This window comes from Mytilus galloprovincialis, chromosome 3, assembly GCF_965363235.1.
Source record: "Mytilus galloprovincialis chromosome 3, xbMytGall1.hap1.1, whole genome shotgun sequence".
In the NCBI taxonomy this organism is placed as follows: domain Eukaryota; kingdom Metazoa; phylum Mollusca; class Bivalvia; order Mytilida; family Mytilidae; genus Mytilus; species Mytilus galloprovincialis.
Genome location: NC_134840.1, coordinates 66345651 through 66367765, shown reverse-complemented (window position 1 = coordinate 66367765; position 22115 = coordinate 66345651). Strand labels below are relative to the sequence as shown.

General features: G+C 31.0%; 1 protein-coding gene across 1 annotated transcript in view; it reads right to left on the bottom strand.

Moving 5' to 3' along the window:
- Positions 1 to 14118, bottom strand: part of LOC143068675 (protein FAM124A-like) — a 32562-nt gene extending 18444 nt beyond the window's left edge. Inside the window, exon 1 of the mRNA XM_076242910.1 lies at positions 13405 to 14118. Within this exon, the coding sequence (XP_076099025.1) occupies positions 13405 to 13484 (80 nt within the window). The 5' untranslated portion in view covers positions 13485 to 14118. The remainder of the gene's footprint in view (positions 1 to 13404) is intronic.
- Between the last annotated feature and the right edge of the window lie 7997 nt (positions 14119 to 22115).

The following is a 22115-nucleotide window of genomic DNA, read 5'->3' as shown; positions in this document are numbered from 1 at the left end:
GGTGTAAAGATGGTGTGTTAACATGGTAAATAAATGCAATATTTAATTTTAACGCGTGTCACTCTTTCTCTCATTTTTATTTCGATCTTAATAATTTTACTTCATTTCACGTTAGCTTTTTAGAGTTTTAATTCATTATAATGCTAGCTCACAAGGGACAGGTTAGCCATGGCGTTGTCAGTTTGTTTTAGATTTATGAGTTTGACTGTCCCTTTGGTATCTTTCGTCCCTCTTTTAATAGACAAAGTTGTTTCTCCATACCATTTACAGCATTATAATCCCAAAGGGACCTGTCTTTTCTATATTTCAGAGTAAAGCTTGACAGGGAAGAAGAAATTGACATTTTAAATACATAAAACGAATAACAAGAACTACCCACCTACATTTTTACAGTAATTCAGAGCACACTAACTGGCTCCGCTAAAACAGACGTACACACAAAAATTAGCAATAACAAACACCACATAGTTCGAATAGCCTGATTTGACACACATACAATGTGTTGTGGTGTTTAACCAGTTTGAGTTAGGCTGTTTGCAGATAAAGCAATGACTATCTGCAAGGTAGCGACCAACTTAGACGAGAACACTACTATTTTGGCAGAGCTTTTGAAATCTAGATGACTATTTACAAAGTAAAGCTATAATATCCAAAAAAAATCTTATTATTTTTTAATTTAATATTCGGATAAGAATCTACCAAGCTCTGCAACAATATACTTTTGACATTAAGGAAGTTGAATATGAATATTTTATATCTCAAGGTTATAAGCCTATATGCTAGTGAAGCATACTAGTCTATATCGTAGATGTTTAAATTTTTATGTTTATTACTTTCTATTTCAATGAAACTAATACAATAAAACGCTTTTGAAATGCTGTAATTGATTTAAAACTATGGCTCAGATTGTAGAAAATTGCATTGTAACAGTATTAGTGTCATGTTTTTATTAAATAAGATTAATATGAGTTTACGTAAGTTTAGATATTTATATATAATAGACTTAGGATATGTATACCAATTAGTAAACGAAACCTATAATCATCTTAGGGTTAGAGGCTACAAGTAAGGAGCGTAACTCCATATGAATCCGTCTACGAGTGTTTAAAAGTGGGCCTGATACTGAAAGAGTATACATAATTTAATATAGAATATAATTAATTTGGATTAAGTGTATGTCTCAATTTGAAATTTTTAGCAATTTATGTAGTTTTCACACTCCCATAACGACATTCATGCTGAGATTGCCTTTAGCTAGCAATGATATTTTCATACAATTATAACTAGTGATGTGAAATGGTTGATCGTTGACGGACACTTGTTTAAAACATTCTACAATCCCTTTTACAGACTGTTTTGAACACATGTGTGAGCTGTATCAGTGTTGTTACTGAATAAGCCATCAAAGAAGCTTTGGAATAACGATGCCATCAAAATTATCATGGGTTGTGTTTTAAATTACATCTACCCTGGTAAAAATCTGATATATATATATATATGCCTTCATTTACAAACACGATTTCAATTGTTTAAAATACTTTCAGGACTGATCTTGTTGGAAACAAGTGCTGCGGAAAACACATGTGACTAGAGCTGTGCACAATGTGGTTCAAGAATTGTGGCTTTAACGTTAACTCATGGCATGACGCGAATTTCAAAAATTGTTGAGAGCAATAACTGAAAATGAGGAATCCAGTGGTAATTTGAACTTGCCTTTTCATATCTTAGACTTTTATAGAAGTGTCTGTCACCTTTCGTGATAAACAAAATATCAAGCAGTTCATGCCTTTCAGAATGATTATGACCCTGTTCATGAAAAACTGCAATGAAAATCGGATTCATACAAAATTGGCGCAACACTCTATCTCCCCTCCCAACCACCAAATTAATCATTGTTATAAGATTGCTGTAATGTAGTAGGATGTGATGTCCACATACAACATAATCCACCATTATATCCAACATTTATATTTACTTCAGTTCCAACTGCATAAATGACTCAAAGAGATTACTTATATTTGGCACTTGAATTAAAAGCTGTATTTTATCAGTATATAAATAATTAAAATCATTTAAGAAGCTGCTTTACACCGTCTTATCGTTCAATACACAAAATATAAACAAGTTCTTGTTATGTTCATTGTTGGTGTTAGCTTTTATATGCTATTCAGTCTTTTCTTAAGTATTTAACTTTATTGAGAGCTTCTCACCATAGACTGTATTTATAATGAGTATTTTAAAAAGTCATTTTCTTAAGGATCATTCTAATGCATTGAGAAAACCAGATTTCGTATGTAAACAAAATTTGAATGTGTTTGTAGAGTAGTATGGAAATTAAAAATGTGTCAAATTGAAGTGTAGAAACTTAATTTCATGGTCTATTTCTAATTCAAATCTAAAAGTATTTGCAAAATATATGCCACAGGATACAAACAATGCTAATAATTGAAAAGTACTCAAAATATCAGCAGGGTTCCCTGCAATAGATCTAACTTCATACTCAGTGAAACATTTTCATCAAACCTACTGAACTCTGGTCTTTTTACATATAATTATATATTATGCTTTAAGTAAAAAGTTCAAATTTGAAATGATACAGGTGCAATCATTGATAGCAATGACGAAGCACCAAGAAACTTGTTTGAGTTTTTGTCAAATGTGTACTAAAAATATACGGTCACCTCCTGTTGGTAAGAACAGTTAAAATGTGAATAAAATCAATATAGGATAAAGGAATAGGCACCATTGTATGTTTGCACCTGAATGTTCGATCGTTACAAATATACGTACTAAACGATATATTATACCAAAAATAGTATGAGGTCTCAAGCATTATTTGTATACTATAGTTTGAAACTTTATGATCAAACCTACATCATACACTGATTGGACGAGTTTGAAGCCAATTCTTTCAGGCCCTTATCTATCAATATTTCCAACAAATAGTGTTTCTATTAAGAACGGAAACAGCAAGCTTTCCAAGATTTCAATAATTTGATAAGAGCTTCAAGATTCGCAAGAAGACGAGTTATTACGTACAGGAAGAGACTGGTTGGCCAAGCAACATTCCGAACACGCGAGTTGTAAGCATATTTCAGATGCCAACAACTAAGTCTGTTATCGATAACAGTTTGCTAATGTATTCACAGTTCAAACAATAGAGATCCGGTTAACAAACAATTGATTGATATTTAAGAGTTTTCTTGAAAAGAGACAAATTGACTTTATGTGCAGAATTCAATTCAAAATGTCCATCTTGAAATACAATGTGACAGGCTGTTACTGGATAAGACACAGAACAACAGATTAATGATTAATTGTGGTCAGTTGTCCACCTTTCGGTCATTGTTAAAACCTGTCTGAAGACGTTGACCGACCAGATTCCAGAAGGATGGCGTTCACCTTCTTCACGCCTCTGTGTCAGAACAATTGTCCGGCATATTGTGGTTTTATGACTAAAATACATTTACAAAACAGGGTGTGGAGTTGGGTATCGAATGTCAGGATTTAAAGTGTGAACGAGGCGAAATTTTAAAAGGATGATCTTAAACAAACACCAATAGGAAAATAAGAACGATGATGATCTTTTGTATTTCAATGATGTAAATGAAACATTTGATGGTTATTTAGATAATTGGTTTCAAAAGACTGCTTTCTATCATAAGTTTGTCGATCTTAGATAAAACAGTTACGTTTTAAATAATTAGGTGATTTGTTTTTTTGCAAAGGAGTAGGTACGGTAAGAGCCGATTTTGGCCTCAAATTTCAGGTTCATCTAACGAAATATTTTGGACACTTTTAAAACACTTAAGTGTCTATTTCAATTGATTTTATTAGATTTTGTGAAAGATTTTAACTGATTGAGTCATTAAAAACGCTCCGATTCAGGCTTAAATATGAAAAATCTATCAAATATGCCAAATAACGTCACTTTTTAGATGGTTTTTGTCAAAAATGAAAGTGGCCGCATCCGTGTTCATCCTCAACCTTTATATATGTTATGTATTATCATCAAATACAACTTACATTTCAAAATTATGAATGAACACGAATGCGGCCACTTTCATTTAAGACGGAAACCGTCTAAAATTTAACTAAAATGCTCAAATTGTGAAGATTTCAGTAGTTTAGCATGACTTAATGATGCCAGTACCCGATATATGTACATTGTATTGTCAAAAACAGCCTATATTTATGTAGCAGAAGCATTCTACTTTCCAATAAATAACTAAAAGATTACAGTTTCACAATTTTGTAAAACTGCTATATTTTGGGGCCAAAAAGGGGTCTTACTGAACCTACTCCTTTAAACTTTAAATGTCAATTGGAAGTCTTAGGTTTATTGCTCGCTGCCTTGGTTAGTTTTTTTTTAAAACAGTAAGTAAAGATAATGCGTATATATAATAGTAAAACAGAGGATACGATATATCTTTTGTAACCATCACACTATAGTAAGAAGCGAAAGATCAGAAAACATAAATTCTATATGGCATCATAAATATGTCAAAATAAAATAAAAAATGCAGATCTTAAAACTGAAATTGTCAACCCTACTTAAAAGACCTATTTACTTTCTCTTGATCAGAAATTTTATACCAATATAAAAATCGGTGATATTTTTTAGTACGTCATTTGATAGGTATGCGAATTCCTAACTTTCTTGGAGTACCATCACATTAACGAGTATCTATAAAGTCTGTAGAGTTATAGCTTTATAAGTATTTCATCGTGAAGTAGATCGTTTATATAAGGATACATGTTTTTCGTTAAATTTATGATAATCATAAATATTTATGTCTTTTCAAAGATATCACGGAATCCACTTGTACATTTGATATATTTGACGCGAACGACTACGACAATTTATGACAAAATAATATATATATATATACCAATTTACATAGGGGTAATTTGAATCCGTTAATACATAGGAACAGACAAGGTTACGCATCTGTTAAATCCGGAAATTTTCTCCGTTATAATTTGGTGCTCTTGCATTATAGAGTATGTAATTCAGTATGCGAGTTCAACTTGACACGGTCATCATTTGACATTTGCATAAAAATTATACACGAAACAGAACTGAATGAATATAATGCCCCTTTTTTTTACATTCATTTTAAACTTGTATATATATGGGAGTTAAAAACTTGAGTATAAATGTATTTTTTCTTGACATATTTCAAGACGGCCTATCGAAATTGATTTTGTGTCAAAATTGTAAGGAAAATTCAACGTAAACTATCGTTTTTATTACATGCCCTCACAAAAGTGGAATGAACTCAAGTCCATCAGCAAATTGATCTATCTAAGCACATTGCTCTGAACAAAAAAAAGTTCCTATATATTGATCATAATTTAAAAACATACTTAACCAGATTGATTCTGGATTATATGGATACTTTTTTCTCTTTTGAATGTTAAATTCTACTGAATAATTAGCATTGTACTGAATGTTCAGTGCATGGATATTTTACATCAATATCTTGAAAGAATACCAGGGACCAACTAATATACTCGTATCATGTCCATCCAGTAATGTAACAACACAAATTAACCTTAACATACATATAAAGATATTTGTTACCAACTAATAAAACATAAAAACAGGAATGGTTTATTTAAGAACTTTTGAAATTGCATTACAAGAGGACAGTTTTAGACTAATTATCCCCATACACATGAAATATTTGCAACTGGTTGTTAAGCAATCAAAACTTACCAATTAACACAATGTGATATTTTCACATATAAACATTTATTTTTTTCTTGTTTCATAAATTGATACGATAGCAAATAATTACCGATTTTTATTTCTGATTTTTTTCCCCCAGCATACGAAAATTAAACAATTGTAATTTTCAATATACTTGAAAATATATACAACTCTCTTTGGTTTCATTTATTTCATAAATTGTAAACTTGTCAAGTTGAAACTTTATCAGATTGAACTTTAATTATTTGTTAAACCTATATAAGATTTAAAACTTTTCGATATACTTATCATATAAGAACTTGAGAGGACTTGATTGATATTTACTTATAGATAATTTGAATTTTTATCTTACAATCTCGCTTCTTTTCAAATTATTAGGTTTTATTGCAAAACTTAATCAACTATACTGCACAACGTTTTGATAGGATTGAATTGTTCCGGATAACAAATAATGAAATTTTGTAACAGAACCCTGCTCATTGTTTAAATCTAAGGCCATTAGCTTTGTTTAAAATCTAGGTACATTATGCAAATTCGTGTCGCTTTCATGTATCAAATTTTCTTGGTTTAGAATGTCTTTTCTATTGGGTGTTTATATTGTTGTTTGTCGTTTCGCCATATCTCGCCCTTGTTCAAGATAGTGAAATCAAATTTTATGCTTTCCTGCTTTTAAGGTAATAAATTTCTTAAATTTGCAATAACAAATGACCATTTGAAAAAAGAAAATAACAATTTTAGATCAAAATGATATGATGACTTTTTGCACCTGGCATGAATTACTCTAATCACCGGCGATCTCAATATTAAACCGCTCATAAATTTGATGGAAAACGGGTCATTTGACATTTTACTACAACAAAACTACTTTTTAGTCAATAAAGTTGTTTATGGGATTATAGTGAGTACCTATCATACATGCTATGGTGTAGGTCATATTCATCAAAATGCCATTAGAACACGAACGTTATTGCACTATATGATGAGCACAGCCATTATAGCACGAAAGTTATTGCACTGTATGATGAGCAAACAGGCAGAACTAAAGATGAATACTATTGTTAAAGTGTAAACAAAAAGATGCTACAACCAATACTGAGGATGTTGGTTTTGTTTCTGTCATTTCAGCTAATTGTCCACATATCTATATATATAGAAGTAAACGAAAGACAGTGGCTACACCTGCAACCAATAAGATACACCCATTGAGAGCGCCGTATAATATGATGTTTTGTCTTAAAGTCTTTCCTCCTATATAGTCGGCATGTGTTCTTCCTTGTCTTCTGCTTGAAAGCCAAAACAGAACGGAAACAAAAAAAGAACGAATATAGTTTATCTTTCTCCTAATTTTTTAGTGTTGTGCTATAATGTATTGCAATAAAATATATACCAATTTGTTGTATGGTAAATTGGCAATATTATAATTACAACAGACGAAAGAAAAGTTAGCACGCAATATTCTATGATATTGTTATAATGAAAATATATATTCAAAATACCGACGTCTTCAGTGAAAAAACAAATATATGAACAAAAGACAAACCAAATAAACAGTAAAAGGATGCACGGGAATATAACAAGTAAAACTATGGTGTAAACAAAAGAATATCAAGTTCATTTTGGATATAATTAATATATTTACTTACACCACAAGCCTAAAACAACAGGCAATGTATATGACTAAACATAAATATTTAGAGAAAACTGAAGCGAAGTTCAAAAGGTTTATACTTTCATACCTTACAACAATAGAGATATCTTTGCACTGAACAATTTCTCTCCTCATTTATCATGTGTAATTAAGTTCCCATGTGTAACATCGGATAACCTAACAGATCCAATGGGGGACTATTATGACTACAGAACTATCGTTTCGTTTGAAGTTAATTTGAGCCACTGCAAGGTTCATGTGAAACTAAAACAACAGTGTATGTTTTCTAGACATTAAATGCATTTTAAGGTCAATTCCAATGGGAAAGTAAAGCTCAGCACAATCATTCTTACACCGTTTAATAGATGTACTATAAATAAAGAAAAATCTTAAAAGTAAACTTATCTTTAAGATTAAAATGGTGATGAAAGGGTTATTGAACGCTCAATTTTGCAATTAATAGTTTAATGCATTCTCTAGGTTTATATTTTTAGGGCATACATTCATAAATTTGCTCTTATGCTAATAGTTTTGTTTATGGAAGGTAAACATCTTACCCTTAGGCTCAAAATAATATTTGTTCGAGCGGTCCATTATTCGAATTAAAAATATGCCATCTTGTTGTTACATTTAAGTATTCCGTACTTTAAGAAACGTTTATGTCCTTTTTATAACATTTATCTCTATAATCAAAGTAATTCCGAAATGAAAGCCAGGAAGTTGTAGGTTTGATGAATGTCTTTCAAGCGTATTATTAGGTTACATATTCAATGGTCCCATAAATTCGCAAATCTAAGTATTCTTTAATTTATTACACTAGGTTTTGATGACTCTTAAAAATTCCATCATTAGATTAAAACTAAATTTAAATTGCTCATTTCGAATATGAATAAAATAGACATCAATTTAACCATTCTTTATGCCTTCACTATTCGAGAGGACCTTTTAAAATTGATCTATGTAGATGGACTTGTTATCATAACCATAAACCGAATTTATTTTACCACTTTGAGAGAATTCAGATATGTTTTTGATTTAAATAGATAAAGGTGTAATTGTTTTCATGCTTGTCTGGTTTAATTTATCTAGGCTAATGGCTTTTTCCTCCAATAATTCTTTGACAATTGCCGATCCATGGATGTTAAAGTAAAGGTGCAGAATTGCCCACTTATACTTAATGTAATCATAGTAAAAAGATTTACCCATTTTTCAAGCACCTATGTATAAAAGACCTACAGGTTTCTCTGTGACAAAACAATATAAGAAAATGTTTTAAAATTGAGCTACCGAACTTTCTTTTAAGAACGGAGTAGAACAACAAGAATTTATTGATGGTTTACAGTTTAAACTGAAAAATGAGAAAAATGACATAATGTTGTACTATCTTTGAGAAACGGGATAGTTCTTGCACCTTGGTCCACCACCTATATTGTTTTATGTCTAGCCATAATGGGCCACCTTATACTGACCTCACGGCATCATAAGATGAAAACCGAAGAACCAAAAACCAATTTTTCTATCAATAAAACTGTTTATAACTTGCCATAAACTTAGACAATCAATAACTATCTCAACTAATTGATTTGTAAATGTCAATAAAGTAACAGTTCAAAGAGGTAGGAACAATTTTCCTCCTGGTTTTATTTCACAGCAGGGCAATTTTAAAAATGAGTATAATACTATTTCAATTCCTTACATCATGGCTCAATTTGTGTACTAGCTTACAGTACTACATGCCTTATTTCATTACAATTTCCAAAATATGTAACGCCCGCAAAACACAATTTGACAGATTTTGTATTTTTTTGGTATATATCATAAAAAATGTGAAAGAAGGGCAATCTTAACTGAAAATTCTGTTGGAAGTTAAGCTAGTATGTATTGAATAATAGCAATTCATTTTGGTTACCGACGTTCTGTGATGTTAGGTTTTTATATTTGTAATATGTGAGTGACTTGTATAGGAAATTAACCCTACCTCGTTGGCAGTTTGCTTTGTGTTTATACTTATTCACACAGAGACTTGAAATAAGTATACACAATATCAAAAAATAAGTTGCTTTATATCTTTCATTTGTTAGAAAACTGTGGTTTCAATTAATTTCTATGAGCAATCAAACGATTGTATATCGAACAAGGAACTAAGGACTGCTTCTACAGCAATACCAAAGTGCAAATCTTAAAAAGGAAAAAAACTGAAGTTGTATACAAAGAACTCTGTATAGTAGTAATTAGCCATTTAATGACATATTAGGAAGCTAATTGCACGAGATTAATATCTTTCCGATCAAAAACATCAATGTTTAATTACATTCTTCAAAAGCTTCATGTACTCAAACACTTGTTAAACACGGAATGATTTGACATTTTCAATACCAAGGAATTATACTTTGGAATGATTAAGAAAATGGTCATTGCTGAATGATTCAACGCTTTTGTTGTCAAAACTTTCATAGGTACTGCCAAACCAAAATAGAAAATATGTTTGACGTAATGACCCGACGAATATCGAATGATACTGTTGGTCCACTATAAACCAGGCTAAGTAAACAATGATAAATATATACAAAGTTATGGTGTGAATAATCTCTAGGTTTTTCATGTTCAGATACAAATATTAGTGTCCAAGTGGTCTGATAAAAAGGGCGATTCACAGATTTTGTGTCAATAAAGATATATACCGCGGGGCTACTGGTGGACACTTCAATAGGTGATACGATCGAGTTTATCGAATTGAAGTTTAATCAAGTAGACCAATTGATAAACAAGCCTAAAGATATGTAATTAAATGCGAATTATCTTTAATCATGTAGACTTTATTTTATAGATTTGTCCTTTTAAACAAGGACACTTTACATTCATTGTTTAAATTAAACCCAAGGAGCAAAAAAGGAACAAAGATGAATAAATAAATAAATAAAAATGAACAATTTACATTTAATTTTAAAATGGTTCATTTAATGTCCCATTGAGTCTGTTGTTTTGTAACAATTAAACTATGGTGCAGCCGAAACCCAAACAATAAACGTACGCGCGCCTGGTGCCAGGTAAACTCAAAGATGTCTGAATCGCACTGCCAATCTCCACACTTTTTTGTCCGCGCGGACAATACGCGTATAAAACGGCTTAAGTTTGTCCTAAACTGATAAATGAGTCAACAAGAGAAATATAATTAGTATAGATAAAGACTTCTAAACGTATTGTTATGGCATTAGAGATCATTTAACGTAAACAAAATGACTAACATATTAAATTAAATGTAATATAAACGGAAAAGTTTATTGACGTGTAATGTATTCAAACTTTATATATATATATGCTTCGGTGATTCATTCATAATCAAAGTTTACGTTGATTGATTGATTGTTGGTTGCTTAACGTCCAGTGTACGTTGAAATAGATATATAGTTTTCTCGTTTGAATTATTTTACATTTGTCATTATGGGGCCTTGTATAGCTGACTATACGGTATTGGTTTTACTCATTGTCGAAGGCCGTACGGTTACTTATAGTTGTAAAATATATAGTTTTCTCGTTTGAATTATTTTACATTTGTCATTATGGGGCCTTGTATAGCTGACTATACGGTATTGGTTTTACTCATTGTCGAAGGCCGTACGGTTACTTATAGTTGTAAATGTCATTTAGTCTCGTGCGGAGAGTTGTCTCATTGGCAATCATACTACATCTTCTTTTTATATATATATGTCACTTTTAAGAAGAAGTTTTATGTTTCAAAAATAGCCTCTTTTTTTCCAAAGTGAAATTAATCCATTCATATTGTTCTTATATACAAATACAGTCTCGATATACCACACATTGAAGATTTTCTAATGCAGTCCTATTATTCCCTGTAATTTAATTCTACTCCTTAACATTAACGGATTACATCTTTAATGCTTGTCAACATCAGTGTTCTACAGACAATCGCACTAGAAGGATTTCCAAATAATTAGACTTAAAAACCAACATTTTTGATCCGGCATTATTTAAATCATGCATATACACAGTAAACTTATTAACCAGCAATGAGTTGGCAACAGCTAAGAGTCTTGTGTTGAAGGAAAAGATTGTATATGTCAATTAGACAGCAAACTAACAACTCAGTCAAATACACCACGAATAAACATCAATAGAATCGGTCTACAAACTTGGACACGTGTCCACACCGTGTTACAAGTTATCTGTTGGCCAGGGTTTAGACGAGTTGTAAATGCTATCCAAACCATTCAATGGATAAACTAATTGAGTTAGAAGATTCAGTATCTTATCATCAAGAATATGTCTATAATACAAAAAGTCTTCAACAGGATTTGATGTTTTGTGGTGTGCTACGGAGAATATGGAGTTAGAGGAACATTTGTTTACAACAAATTGGCATTTTATCATTTACATATAAATTTGTTTCTGTTTTGGGTGGGTATCGACCGCGCCCCGATTTAATCCTGGTCTGTTAAGTACCAAAAATTATGGTAGTATTCCATAGTGAAAGTATTTTGTTTAAAACAATAATGTTCAGTTTTATTGCTTCAAACTTTAAAAGTTGTTTGAACTATAACTATTTCTTACTGTTAATCTGATTGACCGGAGTGTAGGAAATACGCTCTCTTTATTCCTTCCAAATTATTTCAAGGTTTGTTAAGTTTATACCCTTTATACATGGGAACCATAAACCAACTACCTTTGTGAGAAAAGTGTTCGATGATATTGGATAGTTGAAAGCAAATGTAAATGTTTACAAACTTCGCTTTGATTTTTGTTGAATTTGATAGCAATAAAATTTAATTTTTCTATCAAGTCAACAAAAGGAAACGGATTGTTTTACTTAAACCGATATCAAAGTTAAGAAGATCCTTAAGAAAGTGGTAAATGTTTTAGAGATTATAAGATGGGTTGATAGGCAAATGTTCTATAAACAATACTAAAGTTTGTCCCGGTTAGGTCACGAAGTTGAATATGCCAGGTTAGCCTATACTTAAATGAGTAAACTAACACACCTGTGTCTACAAATAGCGCGTTTCTATATGGTGTATTTAATTTTATAAACATTTGTTTTTACTATATATTTATTAAAAGTTTTATTGATCTTTTATTATAAACACTCTTGAAATGTAGTGTATTGGTATTTTTGTTAAACAGTTTAGAAGAATGGTATAAATCAATACACGGTACTATATATAAATACTGTGAGTTCATCTGTATTTAATTTTGTAGCTTGATATTTTAAAAGAATTTTGACAATGGATACGAGGAATTGCATAATACGCGTAAAACGTACAGAAACCTTAATTGTAACAAAAACTAAAAGCGAACAAAAATGAAAAGACATCTAAAGGATCGGTTTTTGTTGTATTTAGTTATTTGCGTCCTTACATATAGATTCATACTGTGGCCGATTATGGGCATCTTCAGAGGCAATACGACAAGTAGATATATAAGCTATATATATATCTATGATATGCAAACATATTTTAAACGAATCAATATTACAGGCAAACATAGGAAGAGCCAGTAATTTAACATATTATGCAAGACGCCAACAGCACATGTATATTTATGAAATCTCATGTTAAAGCATATCTTTTTGAAGTGTTGCACACTTAATTTAAATACAGAAACGACAAAGATTAGAATTCAAAACGTATTAATTAAATACAAATATAATAAGAAAATTATAAAACCTTAAACCTTTGAATAGATTAATAAGATTAATGAAATAAATATGATTGCAAATTAAGTAATCCGTTTTCTAAAAGTACCGTTATAGAATAGATTTATAATTTAGGCTTAAAGAACAAATGACTTTTTATACATGTATATAAATATATCCATGCCAAATATCCCTGCCAGATTTAGATTCTGTTATATGTACACAACCAAGGCAGTTAAAACTGTTTCGTGTTTTACCAGCCTAACTGCCCCTGAAGACCATTCATTTTCGTTCGTCCCGTAGGTCTACATTTCGTTAACATTATAAATTAACGAAATTTCCCTTCATATTGAATCATAATAAAAGTTATAAAATCTTTTGACTACATACCTATAATCCCAGACTGGGAACTTGCTATGAGCAGTTCCTGATTTTCTTTTCTCGTAATTCCTCTTGACGTATTCTTCCATAGCACAACCATGTAAATTAAATTATACATCCCATTTTAACACAAATTGTCGCTTATACTTCTCAACTGGATACTCTCATAGGAGTTAATTAATCTGCTGAGTTGATGAAATTGACAACAATCAAAGTCATTAATCGATTCTACAGTTTTACATCAGGTAGATAGTATGGTGACATTATTCGACAGACGATATCATATAAATTAGTTATGATATTGATAATTAAAACAAAGATGGATACACCACCTGTCCAGGTGCCATTTTATGAATTATCTAAATAATGGATGTTGTTAATATCACAATACTTATCACAATATGTTAATTTCACACTTTTTATCCTTACAAATATATGTTATAAACATCAGATCCTTTTTCCAAGAATTATGTATTCTCCAGTTTCATTCGATACTATTTTATCCTGTTTTGATATTATATATGTGTTACTAGTACTTCCCAAGCAACACTCTTTTACATATAAAATACTTTTCTCAAGTTTCCAAATTTTGTTTTACATATTATTTCATTTCGATCCTTTGAAGGTAAAATATATCCTTCACTATGCTTAACGTGTGAGTGTTCTCAATTTAAATATCGAACTAAAATTTAAACTTCAATACTAAATTTTTACCTGTTTAATTTAAAGGTATTAATGTTCAAACGTCTATCATAGAATAACGGACCACACTTCGAACAAGGAAAAGTCGTTTTTACCTGTTGTCGATAAGGTGGGTTTTATAAGTTGTGTGTGCCAAGTTTTTATTGATTTGTAAAACTTTATTTCATTTATAGATAAATCTAAAGTTCACGACTAGAATTATAGATATGCAGATAGATATAAATTTGCATTTTGATATAGATTTATTGAATACATTTAAATGCAGAGGAAAAAAGAAACAATCACAATATCCGGCGAACAGACTCCTCCACTCAAAATAGTCGAAGCAGTCCTGCGAACTATCGTGTCAGTGAAATAACAAGACAGTCCGGAAGAAAGAGACTCTGGGATGTCAGTAAAAATAGTCGAGAGAAGTTAGTATTATACTCCTGTTAATAACAAAACACGTACAGTGAAGAGACCCGTGTCTGTCATTCAAAAGAACCAAAACTGTTATAGTGGTAGTTGTGAGATGTCAGAGACTTTGCGATCCCATAACATAACACATTATTCCTATCTTATCAGCAGGGCTCTCCAGAATATAAGAGACCTTCCAGTTGTCATTGAAAATTCAACGGTAACATCTCCTTCAATCTTAAAATAAGAAGATGTGGTATACTATTGCCCATGACAACTCTCCACCATATACCAAATGACGCTGAAGTTATCAATTATATATAAAGGCCAACGTACTTCAACAACGAGCAAATCCAATACCACATAGCAAGCCATATAATTCCATGAAATGACAAAAATAAAACAGTTCAAACGAGAAAATGGCTTGACTAATGTCACAAAACAATCAACGAAAAACAAATATGATATATAGTAACAACCGCTGAATTAAAGGCTCATAACTTGTTACATGCACTTACAGAATGAAGCAGGGTAAAACAAGTTTATTTTCGGAGCTCCAACACTATCCTACTCTGGGACAGATGTGTTTTAGAACAAACAATATGAAGTCAGATTGTGAGTTGATCACTTAAATTTATATCTTTATTCCCAAAACTCTGAAAATGTATGCATGTGTTCTTCATCCAAGTTCTTGAAAATAAATTTCGAATGTTGTTGATATAAGGTCGTATTTACGTCACAGAATTTTACGATGAGCTGATCAAAGTGAGATATGCACAATTCTTTATTCAAATATAAAGGGTAAAATTGTCTTATAATACCTCGTTTAATTCGACTTTGCTGATACGTATTTAAAGTTTTAAACTTTGTACACTTTGTGCCATTAAATGCGTACTTTCCGTTTTGAAATTTCCTTGGAGGTCGGTATTTTTGTTTTTTTACTTTGTATACTTCTGCAAAATTTTGATGTTAGTTATTTGTAACATTGTTTATATATGTAAATTATGATTGTTTATATATTCGTCGTAAACAACATATTGTACTACATTGGATTGCAATATGGTTTTCTTTACTGTAAAAGTCGGTGCTTAAATATTTCATATTTTAATAAAGTGATTAAAACTTCCATACATGATATGTGTTTTTACATTTTACATACAAATGAAATGTTTATGAATAAATTCACAATCACATAGATTAATAAGATATATTATGACAAGTGAATTGATCGTTTTGACATTTGCGACGGTCTTTTGAACTGTGAATTTAAAAAAAAACACACCAAGAATGTGTCTTAAGTACACGGATGCCCCATCTGCACTATCATTTTCTATGTTCAGTGGACCGCGAAAAAAAGGGTAAAATCTCTAATTTGGCATTAAAATTAGATAGATCATATTATAAGGAACATGTGTACTAAGTTTCAAGTTCATCATAAACTACCTCGACCAAAAACTTTAACCTGAAGCGGGACGAACGGACGACGAACGGACTCACAGACCAGAAAACATAATGCTCATAAATGGGACATACATATTTGTAGTTACATTTGCCCTAATAAAATGAGATACCAGTATATAACCTTGTCATCATCTGAAGACGTCGGAGGGTTTTCACTGCAGAATTGAGAGTAAACAGTACAGTTTTAAGTCGTGGTTTGTGAGAATCTATACTCTAACAATAGGTTGATTAACTAGATAGAGCTTATGATTATGTGTAAGCCAAAGAGAACCAAAAGGACTGAAATATGGTAACCTCTTTTATGTCTTAATTATCCATAACATTACAGAAATGTTTTACACTTACCTAAACACACCCTACGTTTTTACAATTCCGTCCTCTTTTTTTTTTTTTTTAATTTGACATTTGAAATACAATTTATCAGCGGAACTTAAGGAGGAATCAGCAAAATGCTTATGGTATTGTTGGTTGTTTCATTCTTCAGAATTTTATGTTTTGATTTTTTTTTTAAATAGTCGTTTGCTTCTTTTTTTTCGTTTTCTTTTGACCATGGTGCTTTGTGTCTAATCTTCGACTCGAAGATCTAGTCAATTTTTTTAAGCCAGAAACTTCTTTGTTGTGTGTTGTTTTTTTCTTCTTAGAAAGAGACAAAATATACCAAAGTGACTTTCAAACTAATACTGTCGAAAATAAACTATGAATAACCATCAAAATTGCCTTTCGTTTTTAAAAATTATCAGTATATGATGTTTAGAGCTTGGATAATGGAGCTGTTGAATGGGCTCATATTCTTTTCCAGTGCTATAATACTCTGTGACTTTTTGTTGTAGTTACCAATTATGTCAATCAATTGTATCTGATTTTATGCGCTTTATGGGCCCTGTAATTTTGGAAATAAAAATATATATATTCTATTGGTGGATATGTACGATATAGAAACCATGCTTCGGTTATGAGGGAGCGGTGGACACACTCACATGTTCGTATCTAGTGGATGGATGGCTCACTGACAATTATATTACAGCTGCTCAGTAAGAGTCTGATGGTAAAAATCATAACAAAATAGTTCAATTTGTCTAATGTAGTTTTTTACTCTTATTTTTTTAATCTAGAACAATGTGACAGCCATGATCTCCAATTAGCAGTTGACTGGTCCAATATATACTAATGAATATGAAGTATCTTCTATGGTTATGAAAAGAGGAGCATGACTATTCTAAAATACATAGTTTTATGAAATTTCGTGAAATTGAATAAATTGTCTATATATAATATAATTTATCATTTTTCTCATTTAGAATTAAAAGTGAAACGCATTCGCTATGCATGCCTTAGATGTCTTTCAAACTTTTCTTTGATTATTAACACTGAACTTCAAAGTAACAAGAGAGAAAATATCTTGAATATGTAGACTTGTATAAGAAAAAGGAGACATTTATTTAAAACATGCCTTCGAACAGTTTATTCAGTGTAGTCGGATAAAAAATAAATTGCTCTTGATTGCACTGTTTGATACCTTGTAAAAAATATCAATCAAATGCTAATATCAAATTTGTTTCTGAATATATGAATTGTATGAATAAATATTAATATTTAATTGATTCTTATAAGACTGTAATTAAATTCTAATGAAACCAATGTTTAAACTCAAGCTGAGATGCACTTTTCTAGTTGGTTATAGCAATGAAATGCTTTTTCACTTTGCACTATGCTTTCACACTTATTGCAAATAGTTTATTATATTTAAACATATTAGATTTTTTTTTAATTTTGATATATTTTTTTAAATTTTGATCAAAATTTCAAAAATCTAAAATTTGAAAACTTTTTAGAATTTTGAATTGATAAGTGTTACACGGACCCATTTCCTCCTTGATTGCTGTTGCTTGGTTTAGTTGGAATCGTCTGTAAGAGAAATCAAGAGAGAGAGAGAGAGAGAGAGCTTTGGACTGTTGTTCAGTATTATAGAAAGAACGTACTTGTTTGATTACAACTGTTTGTTGTATATATACCCCGTTCTATCTTTATTTTTGGTTAGTATAAGTTATTCTTATGCTTTGTAAGAAAAAACTTCAATCATATAAATTGTGTGATGATTTTTTTTTTCAATGTTTATTTGTTTATATCGAAAAATGTCAAATATTTACGTACTTGCGTGATATACATAACACACTCTACAGAATGAAGTTTTTACTATAATAAGTATATCCCTGTGTACGTCATTCATGAATGGAATGGTTAAATAGTGTTCCCTTTGAAGTGGCTTAATTGACGTTTAGATATGCTCCACATATATAAATGAATTCAAAATGTATAGATTATCAATGAAATTCTTTCAAATATAATTAGGTGCATAATATACAAATTATGTCTGATTTTATTCAGTTTAATATGTCATTATACATAATATATGACGCAAAATTTGTTAAAATGCACTGAGGTATCAAACTTTTTAAAACTTTGAATTGATAAGTGTAACACGGACCTATTCAACGTACTGTACATGTATGAATTAAAAATTCTTAGTTTTGAAAATAGCCCGACTGTATCGTATATCCCTTTAGATTCGTCTCCAATTAATACGTTCTTCTTCATATTATATATTTTCGATGAACCAGCAAATCGTACTATAAACGGGCAATAAAAACTTGACAAAATGCAAGCATACTTTGTAGAAGGCAAACTATAAAGAGATATACTGAAACTACTTGAATCTGGTTTCGAAATACACATTCCGTGCGGACATTTTTTTGGCACGCGCGACCAAACACTTTAGAACCCGACCCTTAATTTTTCATCATCATGACTTTATAAAATATAAATCTCCATTTAAAGATCTTTAAAGCATGTTTATCTCTCTAACAAAAGTGTAAATACATGTTTCAAGTTCAATTAAGGGTAGATATGATGAAGATTAAAATTTGTTTTATTATTTAAACAATGAAAAACCACATGTTTTTGAAAATGTTTCAATGGAAGACTACGTTTGTGATACACTGACAGACATCTTTATAATAATCCAAGGAAGGTATCTAATCAGATGTTTTGGCAGTAAACAATGAGAAAAACTCAAGTAAATAACACTTAGAAGATTGTTAAGATGCCATTCAAATATTTTACGTAAGGTTGCCCACACTTTGTTTTTGTATGATTATGATAAACCGAGGCCTGCTTTAACTGAACCAAGACCGCATATCAGTTTTCAAATTTTTACAAAATTATATCACTCGAGGGTACGCACTTATGCGATGTTATCATGAATGCCAAATGTTTTGATTTTTTTTTCAAATAATAAATATGCTTCAAAAATGCTGTTGCACAGCACGATTAAGGAACATGTAAATTTTAAATGAAGTGGAGACACATGAACCATGGAGAGAAGAAATTATCTGGGATGTACCTGTTGCGTGATTCTCTGGTCAATTATTGATACGTTTGCCCTAAAATTACTACTACATCATAGATAATGCTAAGGTACCAAAAAAAAACCCAGTTTTCCGAAAATCTACAATGTTTCACTAGGGATCATTTGTTTCACCTTTCTTGACATTATGTACAGTTTGTTCTGGCATTGCTTAAGATCGTTACATAATGAACCGTTTCAAACATTGCTTTGTGAAATCTATGATTTCATAAATTGAATTATGTTCTAAATTCACTGTGTTCAAACGAACATAAAGTATTTATGTGCTAAATCTCTTTTGATTTTTGTAAAGCATACATATCTGAGCACATTCAGATATGTACCTTTATACGATAAAGGCATAATAGAAAACTAAATACATATTTAGGTACTGTAACGCGCAATGACCATCTTGATTTTAATAACTATAGATCCAGAGATCACAATATTTCTAATATCAAACATTATAACAGTTCATGTTTTGAATACGGAAACCATGCATCTACGAAAACAAATCCCGGTTTATAAACATCACACAATCAACAATACCGGTAAAAGACAGCAATCAAACATCTACCAAATATATACATAACACATTAATTCTTTACATAAAACTTCAATACATTATAAAAAACAGAATTCTTAATGAAAATTAAAAACCAATTGTTCAAAGAACAATTGAAGGTCTTCCCACAAGTAAAGATCTATTTTATTATCAAAATATTAAAAATCAATCTAAAATGTCAGTTCCTATGACTTTATAATGTATAAATATGAATTTAAAGCAAAGGTTAAAATCTAGAACGTTCTATTAACCTTTGACCTTGACCTCAATTTCAAGGTCACCAACCAAGAACCTCAAATAAAAAGACCCTAGGTCTGTAATATGTATGGTAAATGAGTTATATGACTTTAGGCATGATTTTAAATATAAGATGGGCGAAAACTCTCATTTATTGTTTACGCACCCTTCCAAGCAAAATTGATAAGTTACAACATGTCGCAACTCACAATTTAGTAAACATAATTTGTCAATATCTTTCACGGTTGTTGAAAATAAGTGAAAATAAGCCAAAATCAAAATTTAGAATATGACCTTGACCTTTGACCTTGACCTTATTTTCATTTTTTTGGACCAAGGAACTTAAATCCAAAGACCCTAGGCCTATATCACTGATGGTTTACCAGTTAGAAACGCATATCACTTATATCAAATGCATAAGGGGAAATAACTCTCATATGGAGTCTCCGGATAACTTCAGTCCAAATGAATATCCTAATCCCGAAGAAGTAACGAGCAATTTGGTAAAATAAATTTGTCGTAATCTTTTACGGTTGCGAAGGAGTAGTGGCCACAAGAAAAACAGTGTTTGGGGAGATAACTCTTACAACGTAAAGTATTTTGTTACGCAGTTGTAAATTTTTAAAGCGTATAAACTATACGACATCATATTCCAAATATCTAAGCGACATCTTTTGAAACATCAATACTACGCAAGAACAAAATTTAGGCGGAAGAAAAAAAAAAAAAAAAAATAATAATAATCAGAACAAATTCAATAGGTCTTTCCACGGAAAAGTGGAAAGACCTAATTAAACTTCAATACAAAAGAAACGTACGACAATCAGATAAATCTCGTGCAAACTTTTTATTATATACTGACCGCCAAAACCGGTTTCCAATAGAATAAATTACATACTTCAAAAATCATACGCGAACCGCACATAAATATATCAGTGGCGGATGCAGGAATTTTCGAAAGGGGGGGTGCTAGCCCAGGGCAAAGGGGGGGGTGCAGGGGGGGTGCAAACATATGTCCCGATTCAAATGCATTGATCGGCCAAAATAAAGGGGGGTGCGGACCCCCGGAACCCCCCCTCTGGATCCGCCACTGTATATGTACCCAATACGACCGTTTACATGTTTACGGCGGAATTAGTTCATGTCAAAATGTAAAGGACTTTTGAAGAGTAGCTCTCAGTAGCTGCAAACATGCGATGATACAGTATAATGTTTGTTTCTTGTTTGTTTGTATACTTGACGGGTTTTTATACGCCCGTCAAAATTTTGACGGGACGTATTATGGTATACAAATGTCAGGTGTCCGTCCGTCTGTCTGTCCGGCGTAAACATGTCGCACCGTAACTTGAGAACGACTTATCCAAATTTCATGAAACTTAACATAGTTGTTTCTTATGATGGTCAAATGATCTGTATACTTTTTGGTGAAAATAAGATTAAAACTTTTTGAGTTACGGCACTTTGTAACTAAAACAGGGGTGTGTTTTTTTCACATGTCGCACCGTATCTCAAAAACGATTCTTAATTATGGCTTAAAACTTTTAACACTTCTTAGTTATATTAATCTTAATATCTGTATACTTTTTGGTGATGATTCAAAATTTTATTTTTGAGTTATTGAGTATTTTGTAAAAAAGGGGGAGGGGTTTTTTACATGTCGCATCATATCTCAAAAACGATTTATGATTATTGCTTAAAACTTTACACATGTCTTTGTTATATTAATCTGAAGATCTGTATACTTTTTGGTGATGATTCAAAATTTCATTTTTGAGTTATTGAGTATTTTGTAAAAAAGGGGGAGGTTTTTTTACATATTGTGCCGTATCTCAAAAACCATTTATGATTATTGCTTAAAACTTTACACACTTCTTTGTTATATTAATCTAAAGATCTGTATACTTTTTGGTGATGATTCAAAACTTTATTTTGGAGTTATTGAGTATTTTGTTAAAC